Source organism: Staurois parvus, unplaced genomic scaffold, assembly GCF_062004578.1.
Source record: "Staurois parvus isolate SC_StPar_1 unplaced genomic scaffold, SC_StPar_1.0 ptg000070l, whole genome shotgun sequence".
In the NCBI taxonomy this organism is placed as follows: Eukaryota; Metazoa; Chordata; class Amphibia; order Anura; family Ranidae; genus Staurois; species Staurois parvus.
In genome coordinates this window covers 1,647,330-1,664,898 of record NW_028317866.1, presented here as the reverse complement: position 1 = coordinate 1,664,898, position 17,569 = coordinate 1,647,330, and the positions used below count along the sequence as shown (strand labels likewise).

Below are 17,569 nucleotides of genomic sequence, written 5' to 3'. Positions count from 1 at the left end.
TTCTTTAAAAATCATACAATGTGATTTCCTGAATTTTTGTTTTTTAATTCTGTCTCTCAGAGTGGGAATGCACCTACAATGTGAATTTCAGACCCCTCCATGATTTTTAAGTGGGAGAACTTGCAAAATCGCAGGGTGTTCAAATACTTCTGTTCCTCACTGTATTCTTTATATTTCTGGGCTATGGGGTAGAGTGGCAAGACGGAAGCCTTTTCTTATGAAGAAAAACATCCATAAATTTAGCAAAAACGCATCTGAAGTCTCCCAAAAGCATGTGGGAAAATATGTTATGGTCTGATGAAACCAAGGTTGAACGTTTTGGCCAAAATTCCAAAAGATATGTTTGGCGCAAAAACAACACTGCACATCACCAAAAGAACACCATCATGCTTTGGCGCTGGTTTTCTTCAGCTGGAACTGGGGCCTTAGTCAAGGTTGAGGGAATTATGAACAGTTCCAAAAACCAGTCAATATTGGCACAGAACCTTCAGGTTTCTGCTCAAAAGCTGAACATGAATCTTTCAGCATGACAATGACCAAAAGCATACATCGAAATCAACAAAGGAATGGCTTCACCAGAAGAAGAAAAAAGTTTTGGAATGGTCCAGCCAGAGCCTAGACCTGAATCCGATCGAAAATCTGTGGGATGATCTGAAGAGGGCTGTGCACAGCAGATACCCACGCAATCGGACAGACTTGGAGTGTTTTTGCAAGGAAGAGTGGGCAAATATTGCCAAGTCAAGATGTGCCATGCTGATAGACTCATACCCAAAAGTACTGAGTGCTGGAATCAAATCAAAAGATGCTTCAGGAAAGGATTAGTTTAAAGGTGTGCACATTTATGCAACCATATTATTTTAGTTTTTTATTTTTACTTCTCTCCATCTGTTTGTTGTCCAACTGAGTTGTACAATTTATAGGTTACATAAAAGGTGGAAAAAGTTCTGAAATTACAGAAACCTGACATTTAAGCAGGGGTGTGTAAACTTTTTATATCCACTGTACAAGGTAGAGATGAGACCGCTGCTGCAGTATATAACACTTGTGCCATTTTTTTATCAGTTAATTACATTTGAGCTTTCATTAATTTTCCCAATTTGTCTGTATAAGATAAACATAGAAAAGCTTGTACTGAATTAGATGCCAGCAGCACGGCTCCACAAGCTGCCTGGTGAGGACTGCCATATTCATCCGTAACTCAATTTGGAAGATATTTGTGAAGATCACTGCCATTTATTCAATCTTTGCTGAAAGAACAAGATACTGTTCTCCAAGTGATCCATTGACTCCTGTGGTTGTAAAGACTTTATGTAGGATTATAAGACAGCAAGGAGAATATTCGTGAATCTGGTTTGTCGGACATAACAGAATCAGGTTTAGTGAATCTAAACTGGATTTATTTGTAGATAGAAGTGAAAAAGTTTCAGGAGATGGAAAAGTCTGGGAAAAAATTAACTTTTTTAGGTTTTTTTGTGTATGAGACCCCACAGATGAGTTATTCCCTGACTTCTGTCCCGCTGATGTTTGTATAGGAAATGAAGGATGCAGGCTTTACTGGGATAAGAAGGCACAGAGAGCAATAAAAAATAAACTTTTCAGAAGTTCTAACCCTTCTCCACTCCAGTGTTTTTGCTTTTGTCTGTGTTTCCATCGTATATATTTCTTGCCCTAAGAGGAAATAAGGTAAAATCTCAGTAGGGAGCAGTAATAAAAACCTGCCAGTGGTTCTAACCCTTCCCATCTCTATCCAAAATTAAAGTCACACTAAAAAAATTCTACACAAGTGTGTATTCATTAAGCCGATTTCCAGGCTAAACACAACTAGTATGAAAAATGCTCCCTACCCCCTCCAATACTGACTAGCCTGTTTAAGAAAGATGTGTATACTTACCTTTTTTCAGTCTGCCTCAGTCCGGCTCCCCTTTGTCAGTCAGCAGCAGCTGAAGGAGAGAGAAGGGAGTGCCAACCACAAATATGCCATACCAAGCCTATAGGTGACATCATCACGCATTCCAGTTGTTTTCCATCACTCTCCTCTACTCTGCAGCTGCCGTTGGCTGACACAAGGGATCACATGACCATACTGGAGTGCGCTGAAATAGGTAAGTATACACATCTTTCTTACACAGGTTAATCAGCATAGATGTTAGGAGAGGAGGGGACAGTTTTAAGACTAGTTAGGTTTAGCCTAGAATTCCAGTTTAACTCTTCAGCTTTCTGTTAGAGGGTGATTCTGTTTATTCTCCATGGTCCCACTGTATGTAAGAACATCCTCTCTTGAGTTTGACTAGGGACCATGGACTGTGAGATGTGTAGTGTGCAGGGGTGGACTGACCATTTGGAAACTCGGGCACTGCCCGAGGGCCCGGGGTCAGTAGGGGACCCCATGAGATTCCCCTGGTACCTTTTTCATAGGCTTTTTTGAGTTTGGGCAAGGACACAGGGGCCCCATAATCCCCTATTGCCCGGGGGCCCCATGAGTTGTCAGTCCGCCCTTGGTAATGTGCATACAGTAGTGTACATGACTGCAACTAATACACTATATTGCCAAAAGTAATGGGGCACCCCTCCAAATCATTGGATTCAGGTGTTCCAATCACCTTCATGGCCACAGGTGTATAAAATCAAGCACCTAGGCATGCAGACTGCCACGTAAAATGACAGAGCGGGGTCAGCGCATGCTGAAGAGAACAGTGCGCAGAAGTCGCCAACTGTCTGCAGAGTCAATAGCTAAAGACCTCCAAACTTTGTGTGGCCTTCAGATTAGCACAATAATGCGTAGAGAGCACCAAGGCATATGCTTTCTATTCCGGAGATACATTTATCTACCCTTTTTTTGGCATATCTATGAGGCATGCTCTAGTGATTATTTTCCCAGTTAACGGAATTTGTTGTTAAGTGTTCTTGCATGGCAAGACCACTTACTGTTATCTCACATATATATTAGTATTATTATAGCCAAATTTACCACCCTAACTCCTCCCACAGTTTTCACACTACATAGACAGTAATATACCGAAACGTGCAGATTGTTCCCGATTGGTGTGCTATTATTTTGTGGAGCGTTTCACCGAATGGTTCACGAAATATCAGCGTTGTGTGGTGAAATTGGTCCCATAGGAATGAATGGCGGAATGTTCAAAACTAGGGTGGGAGCTGACAAAACCTTTTCACAGTTAATCCAGCCATTCCAACCACACAATAGTTACTCAAGCCACTCCAGTTGTAGACTACTGGTGGAGGCAAGAACACTTCACACAATTTCCCAAGAAATTGTAGCTTTTCTAGTTTTGTTTACTTTCATTTTTCTTACATGTTTTAAAACTGTACTGCGGAATACTATTCTATTGTTGGCTATGTAATACTGTTTGATACTCTACTTCTTTGTATATTTCACCTCCAAGGTGATGGGGGACTGTCCATTTGATAACTGGAAGTATAATCTGTACTACTAATACGCTGTATACGCTGCATTAACTCTTTTGGCAAAAATGTTTAATAAAACACAATATATAAAAGAAAAAAGTCTGTGCTGAGAGAAATCTGTAGGCTGCTGACCTCCTGAAAGTGCTAGTTGCTACTTTTTCAAGCACTGAGCCAGGGAACTAGCATTTTCAGAAGGAAAGGTCCGCAGCGACAACCTACATATTTCTCTCTCTACAGGTTTCCTTGAAGGTACTGCCATCCCAAAAGGACATTAGCATGGTTTGAAGTTCGTAAAAATGCTTTTATATGCGATTTAGAGTCTCTAAATCTTCCCGTTAATATCAATAATTTATCGTGGGTTGACAACAAACTATACATTTATCTAAGAGACACACATGTGGCACATTCAAAGTGTTTGTGTTACTATGCATCTTGCAGTGCAGGATGATGCAAAAGGAAATGTGCTATATCTTTGAATTCATTGTCCTAAGGGTCTCATTCATGTCTGTTGAACAAAGATCCTTTCATAACACAGTATCATGTACACTATATTGCCAAAACTATTGGGACACCCTTCCAAATCATTGGATTCAGGTGTTCCAATCACCTCCACGGCCACAGGTGTATAAAATCAAGCACCTAGGCATGCAGACTGCTTCTACAAACATTTGTGAAAGAATGGGTCGCTCTCAGGAGCTCAGTGAATTCAAGTGTTTGCCATGCTTGCTTGCCACCTGTGCAATAAGTTCATCCGTGAAATTTCCTTACTACTAAATATTCCACTGTCAACTGTTTGTGGTACTATAACAAAGTGGAAGAAACTGGAAACAACAGCAACTCAGCAATGAAGTGGTAGGCCACATAAAATGACAGAGAGCTCATCATGAAGCTCACAGTGCGCAAATGTCGTCAACTGTCAATAGCTAAAGACCTCCAAGATCTCAGCATACTAAGACATTTTGGACAATTTCATGCTCCCAACTTTTTGGATGGCCCCTTCCTGTTCCAACATGACTGTGCACCAGTGCACAAAGCAAGGTCCATAAAGACATGGATGAGTGAATTTGGGGTGGAGGAACTTGACTGGCCTACACAGAGTCCTGACCTCAACCCAGTAGAACACCTTTGGGATGAATTAGAGCGGAGACTGCGAGCCAGGACTTCTCGTCCGACATCAGTGTCTGACCTCACAAATGCGCTTCTGGAGGAATGGTCAAACATTCCCATAGACACACTCCTAAACCCTGTGGATAGCTACAAAGGGTGGGCCAACTCAATACTGAACCCTACGGACTAAGATTGGGATGCCATTAAAGTCCATGCACATGTAAAGGCAAGTGAACCAATACTTTTGGCAATTTAGTGTATTTGAAGATGTATTGCTAAATGTGTTTTGATGTAAAGGGGCTTTTGCACACATGTACTTACTGTCTGTGTTTAATGCATACTCCTGATGGTCACTTAGCCCTGATTCACAATGGTGCAACTTCGCACCTGAAGTCGCATCTAATGCATTTTTATGGCACTGTCTTGATCAGTGCGATCTAAAGTAGCGCGATTTCAAAAATAGTTCCTTCACTACTCTTCCGATTTAATTGCGATTTGCATTGACTTCTGTTAAATGAAGGTGCAAGCCGCAGTGAAATCAGTGGTACAAATCACACTGATATGCGGATTTGAAATCATGCTACTTCAAGTGAAGTAGCGCAATTTCAAAGTTACATTCAGTGTGAACCGGGGCTTAGTGGTTCATGGCATGTCCTCACTCCTCATTCATGCCAGTCTTGAGAACTTTAAATGCTGGAATTTACATGGATACCGCATGCATTTTATATAAAACAAATTATATGTGCATGTACTTGTCACCTGTAGAGGGGGTCAGTGACAGGTAGGTATTCAGATCCCAGAGACACTAGGACCTGTTAGTGTCTCGCACGCTGAAAGCTTTTTCTTTATTATATGTCATATTATTACATTCGCTTGTTTAAGTATTCATGCTTTTATAGTAATGCTTCTGCAGTAAAAACAGCTTTGCTCTGTCAAAAATTAGCATTTTAATTAATCCCCTAGCTTCTTTGTTCATGTAGAGGTGATTTTCTGCATTGCAGCTTTATTGGCAACAAAGGGGTTACACCAGCCTGGCAGTATGTGCTGCTATACTGGAGCACCAGCGGGCTACCATGCTGTCACTACATTATATATGAGCTCTGATTGGAATTAAACTGTTTCTGGCTTTTTTCACTTCCCAGGCTGGTAAAGGCAGAGCTTCCTTGATTGGATGAAGCAGACACGAGCACCACCCTGCCAGCATCCGTTCCTGCCTGCAGCACCAGCCTTCCCATCCATCCACTGGCTTACTGCAGGGACATTGTGCTTCTAAGCTGCATACAACACCACACCTTCTTCCTGCACAGGTAACCTTCCAGGGATGTTAACTATCTGGTGGAAACCTAAAATCTGGAAGCATTTTCTTGCTAGTCTCATTCTAATGCATTTTCTTTATTTAATCAGCAACACATTGAACAACTCACAATATGCAATGGAAAATAGACATTTCGGAAAAGCTTCAATTGTGCTAATACTTCTTTTTATTAGTATTTATATTAATCACCGACAGGCACAAATATCTTTCAACAGTTTAAATCAGTTTTTTTGTGGGTTTTTTTTCTTTAGCTGCCAAAATAGAAGATGAGCCGCGGATATTCAGAAAATAATAATTTTCCATATGACAATAACCAGATGGTTTTGGATATGATTTTATATTCCCTGGTGGGAGTCCCTCAACCTATTAATTGGGACAGTGTGGCAAGGCTAGTTCCAGGATACACATCCAAAGAGGTAAGCTGATTGTGTGTATATGTGTGTGTAATTGTGTGTGTGGGTATGTTTATATGTGTCTATTTAGGTGTGTGTTTGTGCTGTATTAGGTGCATATTTGTTACAAGCACTAGATCCTTATATTGCAATTGTCCCTACATGATATAGAAAGTTATTGGTAAACGGTAAGGGTAACCTAGTACAAGACCACTATGAAGATGCCAAACCTAGTGTTTAAATGAACTTAATGAATCAATCCAGGACCACTAATTCTGTTGATCAGAGTGATATTAGCACTATGTTATTTTTACTTTCTTCTGTGCCTCCAGTTCCAGATCATATGCATTATAATTTAGGTTAAATCACACCTATGTGCGCTACTCTGCAACCAGACACAATTAGTTGTGGGTTACAAAGATTTATGTAGGGTGTCGGCACAGCTGCCAGAGGGCAGCCGTGTACTGAGACCTGAACTTTCCAACTTAACATCTCCAGAGGCATCCAGGTGAGCACATCACTGCTTTCATCCAGATATTGTGACCCTAGAATACTCCACTTTCAGAAATTCTACCACTTGCTGTCAATATCATGCGCTGCTGAAAATTCTCAGTAACTAAAGCATCAATCCAGGACCACCAAATCTATGGATCAGAGTGAGGTTATTATGATGTTCTATGCCCCTCCTTTTTTGATTCTGATCCAGATTGTCAGCTCTATAATTTGGGTGATACCACACCTACATGCACTACTCAGCAAGCAGCCAGAATTAGTGGCTCCACAGATTTCCATAGGATTTTCTCCTACAATTGGCTGGCTGCAGCACAGCATTCAGAGGGTAGCCATATATTGAGACCTGAACTTATTTCCAACGATATATCTCTGGTTTCCAGGTGAGCACATCACTGCTTTCATTCAGATATTGTTACCCTAGAATACTTCCACTTTCAGAAATTTTACCACTTGCTGTCAATATCAAGCGCTGCTGAAAATTCTCAATAACTAAAGCATGAATCCAGGACCACCAAAACTGTGGATCAGAGTGAGGCTATTATGATGTTCTATACCAGGGGTGGGCAACTGTGGCCCTCCAGCTGTTGCAGAACTACAAGTCCCATGAGGCATTGCAAAGCTGACAGTTACAAGCATGACTCCCAAAGGCAGAGGCATGATGGGACTTGTAGTTCACCAACAGCTAGAGGGCCACAGTTGCTGTCCATGATTGTGTTGGAGTGGGTTTCTCCATCTTCTTATACTAGTGGACAGCAAGACAGGAAGTGATGATAAAACTCTTTGACAAGGGCGCCATAGACATAGGAACCAATAAAATACTTTTTAATAAGATGGGGGGTTCAATAATTCTGTCAGTTTTCTGCATCATTGCTTGGAAGGACGCCCTACCTTTTGTGCTCCAGTAGCTGGGGTCACTGAGATGGGAATGTAGAGGAAAACTCCCCAACTGGAAAGCAGAAGCTTCTGATGTGTGTGTTCTCTGACATACTGTAGTCGACTTTATGTTCTTAGTTATTTTTTACATTGTACTGCAGAGCCATTTATTTAAAAAATACAACAAACAATACTGTACGTCAGAATAAATAGCACTAAGCTGATAAACTGTCTAACTTATATGGTACATTGGGAGTTAATTGCTGTTAGTTATTAATGCAGTGAGCAATGCCCTGCTCTATGACCCCTTCACACCAACCCCCCATGTAACCCTAAAACTAATCCTCACACTAACCTTCGCTTGGTCCTTAAAGCATAAGTAAAGGCAAAATGTTTATTTTAGTTTTGGACAGAGTGGATATTGATTAGAACACCTCTGAAGTTTTTATTGCTGTCTGTGTCCCCATTAGAGAGATTCTGCCTCTCGATTTGTCTTATTTACCATTATCATCGAAAGTGAATGTAAAAAAAAAAAACAAATTTTGGGTTGTCGACAGAAAAGTAATAGAGGACAAATTTTCAAACGGGGACCCTAGTTCTAGTGATCTGTGGGTCCCCAAGGAATTCCCTTAATTTCGGGGATTATCTCTCACGTCCTGTTTGGCTATGGGACATGAAGTGAAGGGAAATCTCCGCAATGGGACACAGATGGTAAAAAATAAACTGACAGGTGTTATTACCCTCCCTTACTCTATCCAAAATAAAACAAAGTCTCTGTAACCCTTATACTAACCTTTATACTAACACCAAGCAAGTTACACACTAATGCTTTTACTTGCCTTTTCTGTAGCCTTAGCAGTAACCCGTATGCTAACTGCCCATGTGAGCTAAACTCTAACCCTTTAACTAGCCCTCCCTGTAACCCTAACACTGACCTTTATACTAATCTTTCCTTTAACCCTAACACTAATCCTCCCTATAAACTTAACATTAGCCCTCTCTGTAAACCCCAAAACTAACCCTTCCATATTTAAAAATGACCCCTTGTTTTCTTTCTAATAACTTTGGAGTCCTTAAGAATGTTCAGATCAATTCCAAGTCACTCTATAAGAGTAATACATAAAAAGGAACTGTTCCACAGGTGATCTTAAATCCTTCCCTCCATATAAATTAGATAAATTGCCAACTCACCAGAGATAAAAGCTGCCTTACTTTAAAGTGCAGCATAAGCGCATTGGACAGCAGCCTCTGAGGATGCACACTTGTGCGAAATGCTCATAGAGCAATACAGAGAGCGAGAGGTCGCGCGGCCATTGAGTAATTTTATAGAGTGATTTGGAATCGATCTGAACATTCCTAAGGACTCCAACATTATTAGTGGGACTGTTGTCTGATTCTCTACTGTTCTATATGGTATAATATTTGAAGAGTTTTTTTTTTAGCGCTGCAATTATTACTTATTGTTTTTGCTAAGGGTTTTTATATTGACCTAGATTGCAAGCGGCTTATATTTTTTTATTGTAGTGCTGACTTTTGACGTTTTTTCTTGTTGCCTTACTAACCTTTAATGTGTGGGAGTCCTGTGTGCCAAAGGTAAACCTTAAAATGTTAATGATCTTTATTGTTTTTGGGATTGTAGTAAAAAGTTTCTAACCACAAGAACTTCAAAAAGTAATGTGTATAAAAAAATAGGTCTATTTTTTCATGGAAAAGCAGCTGCACTGCATAAAACCTACAACAATGGCAATGTTTTAAGCCCATGCCAGCTCTTTTTCAAGCATAATTTGTTTTAATTGAAAAAGAGCTAGTGTGGACTAAAAATGTGGCCATTTGTTAAGCTTTTATGCTGTGCTGCTTTTTTTAAGGGAAAATAAATAAATTGTTTTTACACAGAGTAATTTTTGAAGTCCTTGGTGCAGTACAAATTTGCTGCAATATGTTACCCAGTGGATGCCAATGAGTTGGTGCCTACAGCACAAGGCACTCTATTGAGACTGTTTGGTGTGCACTCTGGGTTGTTCTGTTCTGTTGTTTGTGGGATAAACTATATTCTTGAAAATTTAAGTGAGATATAATTACAAAAATGTTTTCTAGAGTGTGCTAGCTATTAACCTGAGCAGTAATTTGTGGAAAATAATGAGAACATAATGGATTCAGAAAAACATCCGTTTCTTCTGTCTGCTATTACTTAGCAATAAGAAGATGCAAAACCTCACACTGTTCTAGAATTTTAGGAGATCAGTTTATCTCAAACTACTGATAATGAGGGCACTGAGTCACTTGAGTGTGATGGCTCTGGTCCTGAAGGTGGTTGATTTCCCACTGTGTGTATCTTTGTCAAATGAGTCATAGGACTAATAGAAGCCTGCACATTTGTACAGAGCCAGCACTCAGTAGAGCTACAGTATGTAATACTAAAGCTAGGGAAATGGAGGTAACTGCAACAGCCAATTAGATTCCACATCTCATATTGTTAGGGTATGACAGCAAATCAAATTTATTTACTATCCTCCTATGGAGACAAAATCCAATCATAGATGTGTATGATTTAAAATACGACCGAAAGCTCCTGTATGACAGTCTATGTACCAAATTGAATTACTTATATGATGCACAAACCTCATAAAGTAAACAAAAATGTCCTTCATCTTAAGTGGACTTTAATGCCCTAGAGGCAGAGCAGCTTCTCTATCATGTGACCACTGGGATTGGCTCTCACAGCGGTCATATGATAGAGAGCCTGCCTTCCTGGTTCTCGATCAGAAGCCTTGATCGAGAGCTGTTGCTGACAGCTCCGTCAGTCTTCTGGGAGAGCGTAGAAAGCACTTATGAATGCATATGTGCAGCAGCTGGGCGTTAAAGCCCACCTTTCTTGCGTTATGCTGTTATGTGTTCGGCAAGAGGTTAACTTCCCTGACTGAATCAAAACCTCCTTCATTTATATCTCACATTCTCCATCTTCCAGACACTGCAGCTCACAGTGGGAGGGTTTCAACAATAGAGCGAGTGCTGCCAATCCAGAATGCAGTGGGCAAGACCAGGGCCATGGGTAAGGGGGTACCACTGGTCCTCCTGTACCAGGCCCAGGCCAGCAGGGGGGCCCAGGCAGCTGGGTTAATTGGATGTGGGCAGGGAGGTTGATTGGCACAGTGGGGGAGGGGGGCAATTACTGGAACCGACCCAATGTATGGCTGTCTTTGCAGCTGCTGCTGCAGAAAGAGCCATACAGGGGAACAGTTCCAGTAATTGCCCCCCGCCCACCATGCCGATCACCCTCCCTGTGCACATCTGATTCACCCAGCTGCCTGGGCCCCCACAGTGCCGACTTTCCTCCTCTCCTTTCCACCGGCTGCAACCACACAATAGGATCCTTCAAGATGGAGAGTGGGGGGAAGTGTCTGGTAAATAGGTCACATTAACCAGCCCCTTCCTTTCCTGAATGAACAAAATGAGTGATCAGTACCAATCACTCACTGTGTTCATTCATATCTGAAGCCTAGTAAACTGTGGGTTTTTTTGTTTTGTTTTGAAGGGGGCCTTGTCAGGTTGGCTGTATGGAGCTCCATGGTTTTTAACAGCAGCCCTGGGCAAGACTGATTGTGGCCAGATACTGAGTTGCAAGATACAGACTTGTGAATTAGCTTTGACAATGCTGATAGTCACACCCCTACATTTTTCATCCCACTGTAGTGGAAGCAGGCAGAGCCTACAGCAGAGTGGCAATTCTGCTCTGAATCCAGTGCAGTACAGAATTGTTGCCACCCTATCACAAGAAGCTACATTAGGTGGACTTCACTGACAGGTTCAACAGGTATTTGTAGGGCTTTGCTGGGAGACTAGGAGAAAACTGTAAGTGCAAATGCATTTGAAATAGATATGTGTTGCTGCACATATTTTTTAATGAGTAGCCATAGTCCTTGTTTAGAGATGTAATATATATATAGAAATATAAAATGTTGCATCTGGGTTTTTTTGCCAGTTCCCTGTTATTGCAGCTGTTCAGTGTGTCTAAATAGGACTGTACTTTCCAAAGTTAGAACCCAGTGCAATCAGTAATCAGCTTTCAGTAACAGACCCCCATGTTTGTGTGAGGACACTGGTGATCAGGGTTGTGGCATTTACCTAGTTCAGGGGTAGGCAACCTGCGGCTCTCCAGCTGTTGTGGAACTGCATCTCCCATGAGGCATTGCAGCATTACAAAACTGACAGTTACAGCTATGACTTGCAGAGGCATGATGGAACTTGTAGTCCTGCAACAGCTGGAGAGCCACAGGTTGCCTACCCCTGACCTAGTTATTCTAGCACAGAGCATTGGAGAGAAGTGGAAGGAGTAGCATTTTCACTGGGAGGAAATAAAATTAATTTAAAGCATTTCTAGGATCTTGACATGCAAGGGCACATGATTTTAAACAGATGAGACTTCAACTGGGTTTAATGTAAGACTGTCACAATATTAAGCAGTTAGTTCATACTCAGTGAATTAGGAAACATGCATAAATGGTTGCTGCCTTCAGTTAAATTCACATCTAAACAGTCAATAAATCTGGGAACATACTGCAGACAGCTGAAGTTAGAAGCAAATGTTGGATTTTTCTATGAAAAGTGAGCTTGGTCCAACTCTCTCCTGCATGTTTGATCTTCCAATTAGTCAGTGAAGCTGCCCATTACATTAAAGTCCAATTATAGTCACAGAAATAGATATGCAGTCAGACAATGTACTAACATCCCAAATTTTTATAGCCTTACCTCCACCTACCTGCTAAAGCAGCTGTGCACTAAATATGACTGTGCAGTCCAATAGGCACCAGATTTAGATCTAGCGCACTCAGTAGTCAGCACTGAGCTAAAAAACTGGTCTGACATACCCCTTTCTTCCTCTGCATTACAAGCCTGGGTGAGGACATATGTGATGAAGGCTGTGGATGTTACTCAGCTATTCCAGCTCAGGGCACTGGAGAGAAGGGTGAGTAGCTGCATACCTTCAAAGTATTTTAAGGCGTATCCAAGCTGAAAACAGTCACCAGTCTTAACAGTGTGGGTACAGGACTACGAAGGGATTAAATGGTGTGAGACCTCAACTGGACTATAAAGGATCAGCGGGGATATGGGTAGGGCCAAGATAGTATATAACTTCATCTGTCGATGCTATAGATCTATTTCTCATTCTGTGCTTTTCACTGAACCTAACCTCTGCAATATTTCATCATATTCTCAGTCTGAATTGTCAGAAATTTCATTAGTGAACCTATTAAGTCTTTAGGTTCCCTAAATTAGTGACAGAACTTGGCTATGAGCCACATGTGCCTTGGATCTTAGTGATGTCAACAATCTTGGTGAATTGGTAGACCTTATTATTAATGAAAGGGGATTTTAGCTCCAACAAGAACACATAAAATTTCCTTATACGGGAATTTATCCAAAGTGACAAGACTACTCGGACATATGTGGATCACTTTTATTTTAAGCATTCATGAAAGTGTTGGGTTTGCGAGGACAGAGCTGCATTGTGCTGCAAACAAATCTGAACCCTTTTGAATCCTTTGGCAGTCACACATATTTTCTGAGGGAGAATTTTACCAGCTGACAGGCAGGGTCAAAAAGGGCCTATATCTCACACTCTGTAGGTGAAAGCAGGGAACCCCTTTAATGTGTTTTCCTGACTAGATGGAAATGACCATCATTGCTCACTGTTAGCATTGAGTGATATAAGACTTTACCTACTTTGGATATAGATACGGTGGGAGATGGAGACCAAAGGTCTCCAGATCCTTGGTAGAAGGATTTACTGGTACCGCACCCCTAAATTGAAACACTATAAATAAACCCCCAAACCAGAAAAGCTAATGGGGTTTACACACATTAAAGAGAACTTTACAAAAATATATAATAATTATCCTTTATTGTTGCAATGCCTATGTATTTTTAATATGTTTTGGGCCTACTTTTGCTTGATTTTAGAAACGTATACTTTGTCTCCCTGAAGAAGCAGGCTTTGCCCCGTGAAACTCATTGGAGCAGCGAACAAAGTATTAATCTGTACCAATTATGCTGGAGTAACCAACAAAGTATTAAGAACAATCCAAAGAGTACTATTTATATATACAACCATTTCAACCTGTTATGTGTGTTAGGCTATACTTGACAGTAGGCCTTGAAATTTCCACTCGCCTGATCGCATTGGCGAGTGGAAATGATGGTGGGGGCAAGTGTGTCCCCAGGGCCATCTTGCTGAGCAGGCTCGGAACTCGGCCGGATCTGTCACTCGCACTGGGAGCTGTCAGACTGCTCAATAGTTGAGCAAAGTGAGAACAAAGGAAGGAGTGTGTGCTGTGCTCTCTGCCTCCCCCTAGAGTGCAATACCCAGCTCTGTGAGTGAAGGTAACGAAATACTGCAACTTTTTATAGGGCTGTGTGTGTATTTGTATGTGTGTGTGTATTTGTGTGTGTGTGTGTACATGTGTGTCTGTACATGTGTCTGCATGTATGTACATGTGTCTGTGTGCATGTACATGTGTGTGTGCGTGTGTGTTTATATACGTACATGTGTCTGTGTGTACATGTGTCTGTGTATGTATGTACATGTGTCTGTGTATGTATTTATATGTGTCTGTGCATGTGAATTTCTGTGTATGTACATGTATGTGTGTCTGTATATGTGTCTGTGTGTGTGTGTACATGTGTCTGTGTGTGTGTGTGTACATGTGTCTCTGTGCGTGTGTGTACATGTTTCTGTGTGTGTATATGTATGTACATGTCTGTGTGTGTGTGTACAGGTGTCTCTGTTTGTGTGTGTATGTACATGTGTCTGTATGTAAACCTACATGTATGGGTGGTTTGGTCAGGTTTAGGATTATGTGGTTATTATGGGTGGTAGAGTATGGGGCATTTGAGGTACTGCTGGGTTGGATAGTAGGTAGGATATGCTTGGTAGAGCTATGGTTTTGTGAGTGAAAGATTATGGGGGGTTATGGTTGTACACGGAGCATGGTCTAAGTATGATGGAGTGTTTAGGGGGGCATTGGAGGCCCTGATGTAATGTGGGGGGACTCTGGGGACCCTGATGTAATGTGGGTAACATTTAACAGTGTCATTTCATGAAATAGTTTACGAGGGCGTGTTTTAATTAGGGGCGGGGCAGGGTAGGGGTTGGGTGGGGCAACTGGTGGCAAGTAACTCTTAAGGCCTGGCTAGTAGCTCAGGACTTGAAATTTTCAGCCCTGCTTTATAGCATTGTTTGTCTATTGTATTTGGGCATTATATGCCTAATGTGTTTCATTGTTATATTCCACCAATATGGTGGCTCTTTTTAACTAATAAATGGTAATTATTATATATTTTTTAAAGTTCTCTTTAATGTATGGTATGGTACATTTAAAGCCCCATTAGCTTTTCTGGTTAGGGTCTTATTTATAGTGTACCTACTTTGGTTTCTCAGGAACTGCCCCCGTGTAGTGAGTATATCCACACTGGTGTTCAGCAGCTCTGCAGCGGTCTATATGATGTTCTAGCAGTGTTTTTCAATTCACATCAGCTAATTGCTGCATTTATATTTATAGTGTGCCAAAAGATTTGAAGAACTAAAGAGCAGTGGGACATCACCTGTTGACAATCAGTATAATCCGTTGCTGGCAACAGGAGGAATTCCTCTGGAAAGCCTGGCTACCTACATTAAATCATCCCTGCTTGATTCAACGGAGGATCAAGAAGATGAAACTGCAGGTCAAGGCAACATCTCTGTGACTGGTGAGCCATGTTCCAAAACATTTTTTTGCATGCCATTGCTTGTCATTTAATGACAAGAGATTATGGTTTTTTTTCTAGTTTAATACAAATCAGAATGAAAACCAAAACACATTACTGTTACATTACATTTTGCCAATGCCCCAAGCACTGAGATACTTTTTGCTTGGCCATTGTTCCATTTGCCCTAAGAAACAAAGTTACATAAGGAAACAATAGGTGCACAATCCAGTCTGACTGACCCCATGAACATATATTATATTTTAAGTAAGTCCATAAAACTCTCTGACAATATTCCATAACACTTGGCGGCTGTCCCCAGAGCAGAAGCAGTCTCTGTAATTAAACAAGGGAGAGAGGGAAGCGCATGCTACTGTAGCATAAGGACTGTTTATTAAAAACACAAAATTGTCAACTCACATTGTTAAAAATCAACAGGCTCATCAATAGAGACTGCTGTTCTGTGTGTGATGTTTCCATCCCTCTGTATGCTGGCTGGTTCTGTATATCCGAATACATGGTGAAGAGATGACGCCTCGAACATCCGACCTCCAGAAACCATGTTGGAACGCACGCTGGTAGAAGCAACATAACAGCAGTGGGATAAAAATTGGCTACGCCTATGAGAGCATCCACACTCCTTTATCAAGCCAATCAGAGAAACTGATTGGCTTGATAAAAGAAAGTGATGGGCAAGAAAAGTAAGGCTGGAGAAAGATGAGCTAAGTGATGCTTGAAGTCCTCTGGCCAGGAAATGAGATGGGCTCAGTCTGACTTGCTAGAGCTTCTAATGCACACTGTGTGAAGCTCCCATTGTGCAGTGACATCAAAGTAAGCCATTTCAGTACAAGACAACTGTCTCTAACGTGCTGCCAGCGCAAGGTATTTTAAGTTTGCTCCAGTCATTACCAGCTAAAAATTGTAGTATAAAATATGGAGGCTTCAATTGAGTTTTAATGTTGAGATTTGTATGTTAATTACCAGAGGAAGCCCTCACTGGCTCAATGCAATCAATTACCTTTTGATCAACAACTGTTAAAGAATATGTAAACCCAATATTTCATATTCCTGATATGTGCCTGCTGTACCATGTACTTGTAGGGAAAAGTATCCTGTTTTGTATTGCTTCTTTTGTGTGAAATCTCTGGTGTTCCTGTCAATCCCTCTGCTTTCCTATTAAAAAAGTGACTACAGTAGATAGGAGAGCACACAGTGGTCAGTTCTCTAGTTGTGCTGGGAACTCAGTCTGCTCCCCTTCAATGATCAGACTTGTCCTGACACTCACCCACTGCACATCCATTCACTGGGAAGATCAAGGTGCTGTGGTTTCTCTTCCCCTAGCTAGCTCTTTTGAACAGATGGAATGTGATTACTTATAAAAAAAAGGGGAAAAAGTATTTATAATGTTTATTTTTATATCTATACACAAATGTTTTGTCTTTTATTTCTATTTTAAACTGAATGAGTTGTTTTACAAGGTGAGGGTTTACTATCACTATATATATATATAATATAACAAAATATTAGCTACAAGGAAATGCATTGTTTTAACTGAATCTGCCAACTCAGACTTGAGTAAGTCCAAGAACTGTGAAGCAGAAAAAAGAGCCTACATATGTAATATGTAAATATTACTATTCCCAAGTGTATACAGGTGAAACTCGAAAAATTAGAATATCGTGCAAAAGTTCATTTATTTCAGTGATGTAATGTAAAAGGTGAAACTAATATATGAGATAGACTCATTACATGCAAAGCAAGATAGTTCAAGCCGTGATTTGTTATAATTGTGATGATTATGGCTTACAGCTCATGAAAACCCCAAATCCACAATCTCAGAAAATTAGAATATTGTGAAAAGGTGCAATATTCTAGGCTCAAAGTGTCCCACTCTAACCAGCTAATCAAGCCATAACACTTGCAAAGGGTTCCTGAGCCTTTAAATGGTCTCTCAGTCTGGTTCAGTAGGAATCACAATCATGGGAAAGACTGCTGACCTGACATTTGTGCAGAAAATCATCATTGACACCCTCCATAAGGAGGGAAAGCCTCAAAAGGTAATTGTAAAAGAAGTTGGATGTTCCCAAAGTGCTGTATCAAAGCACATTAATAGAAAGTTATGTGGAAGGGAAAAGTGTAGAAGAAAAAGGTGCACAAGCAGCAGGGATGACCGCAGCCTGGAGAGGATTTGGGGAGCCATGTC

At 40.9% G+C, this 17,569-nt stretch overlaps 1 protein-coding gene across 5 annotated transcripts in view; it reads left to right on the top strand.

The window, feature by feature from the left end:
* The window catches only part of SANBR (SANT and BTB domain regulator of CSR), a 73,568-nt gene that overhangs the window by 19,627 nt on the left and 36,372 nt on the right, over positions 1-17,569 (top strand). For all 5 annotated transcript variants that reach the window (XM_089669198.1, XM_089669201.1, XM_089669200.1 and 2 more), the window contains exons 2-4: positions 5,676-5,840; positions 6,100-6,264; positions 15,183-15,369. In XM_089669198.1, coding sequence (XP_089525324.1) covers positions 6,115-6,264; positions 15,183-15,369 — 337 coding nt within the window. In that variant the 5' untranslated portion in view covers positions 5,676-5,840; positions 6,100-6,114. The remainder of the gene's footprint in view (positions 1-5,675; positions 5,841-6,099; positions 6,265-15,182; positions 15,370-17,569) is intronic.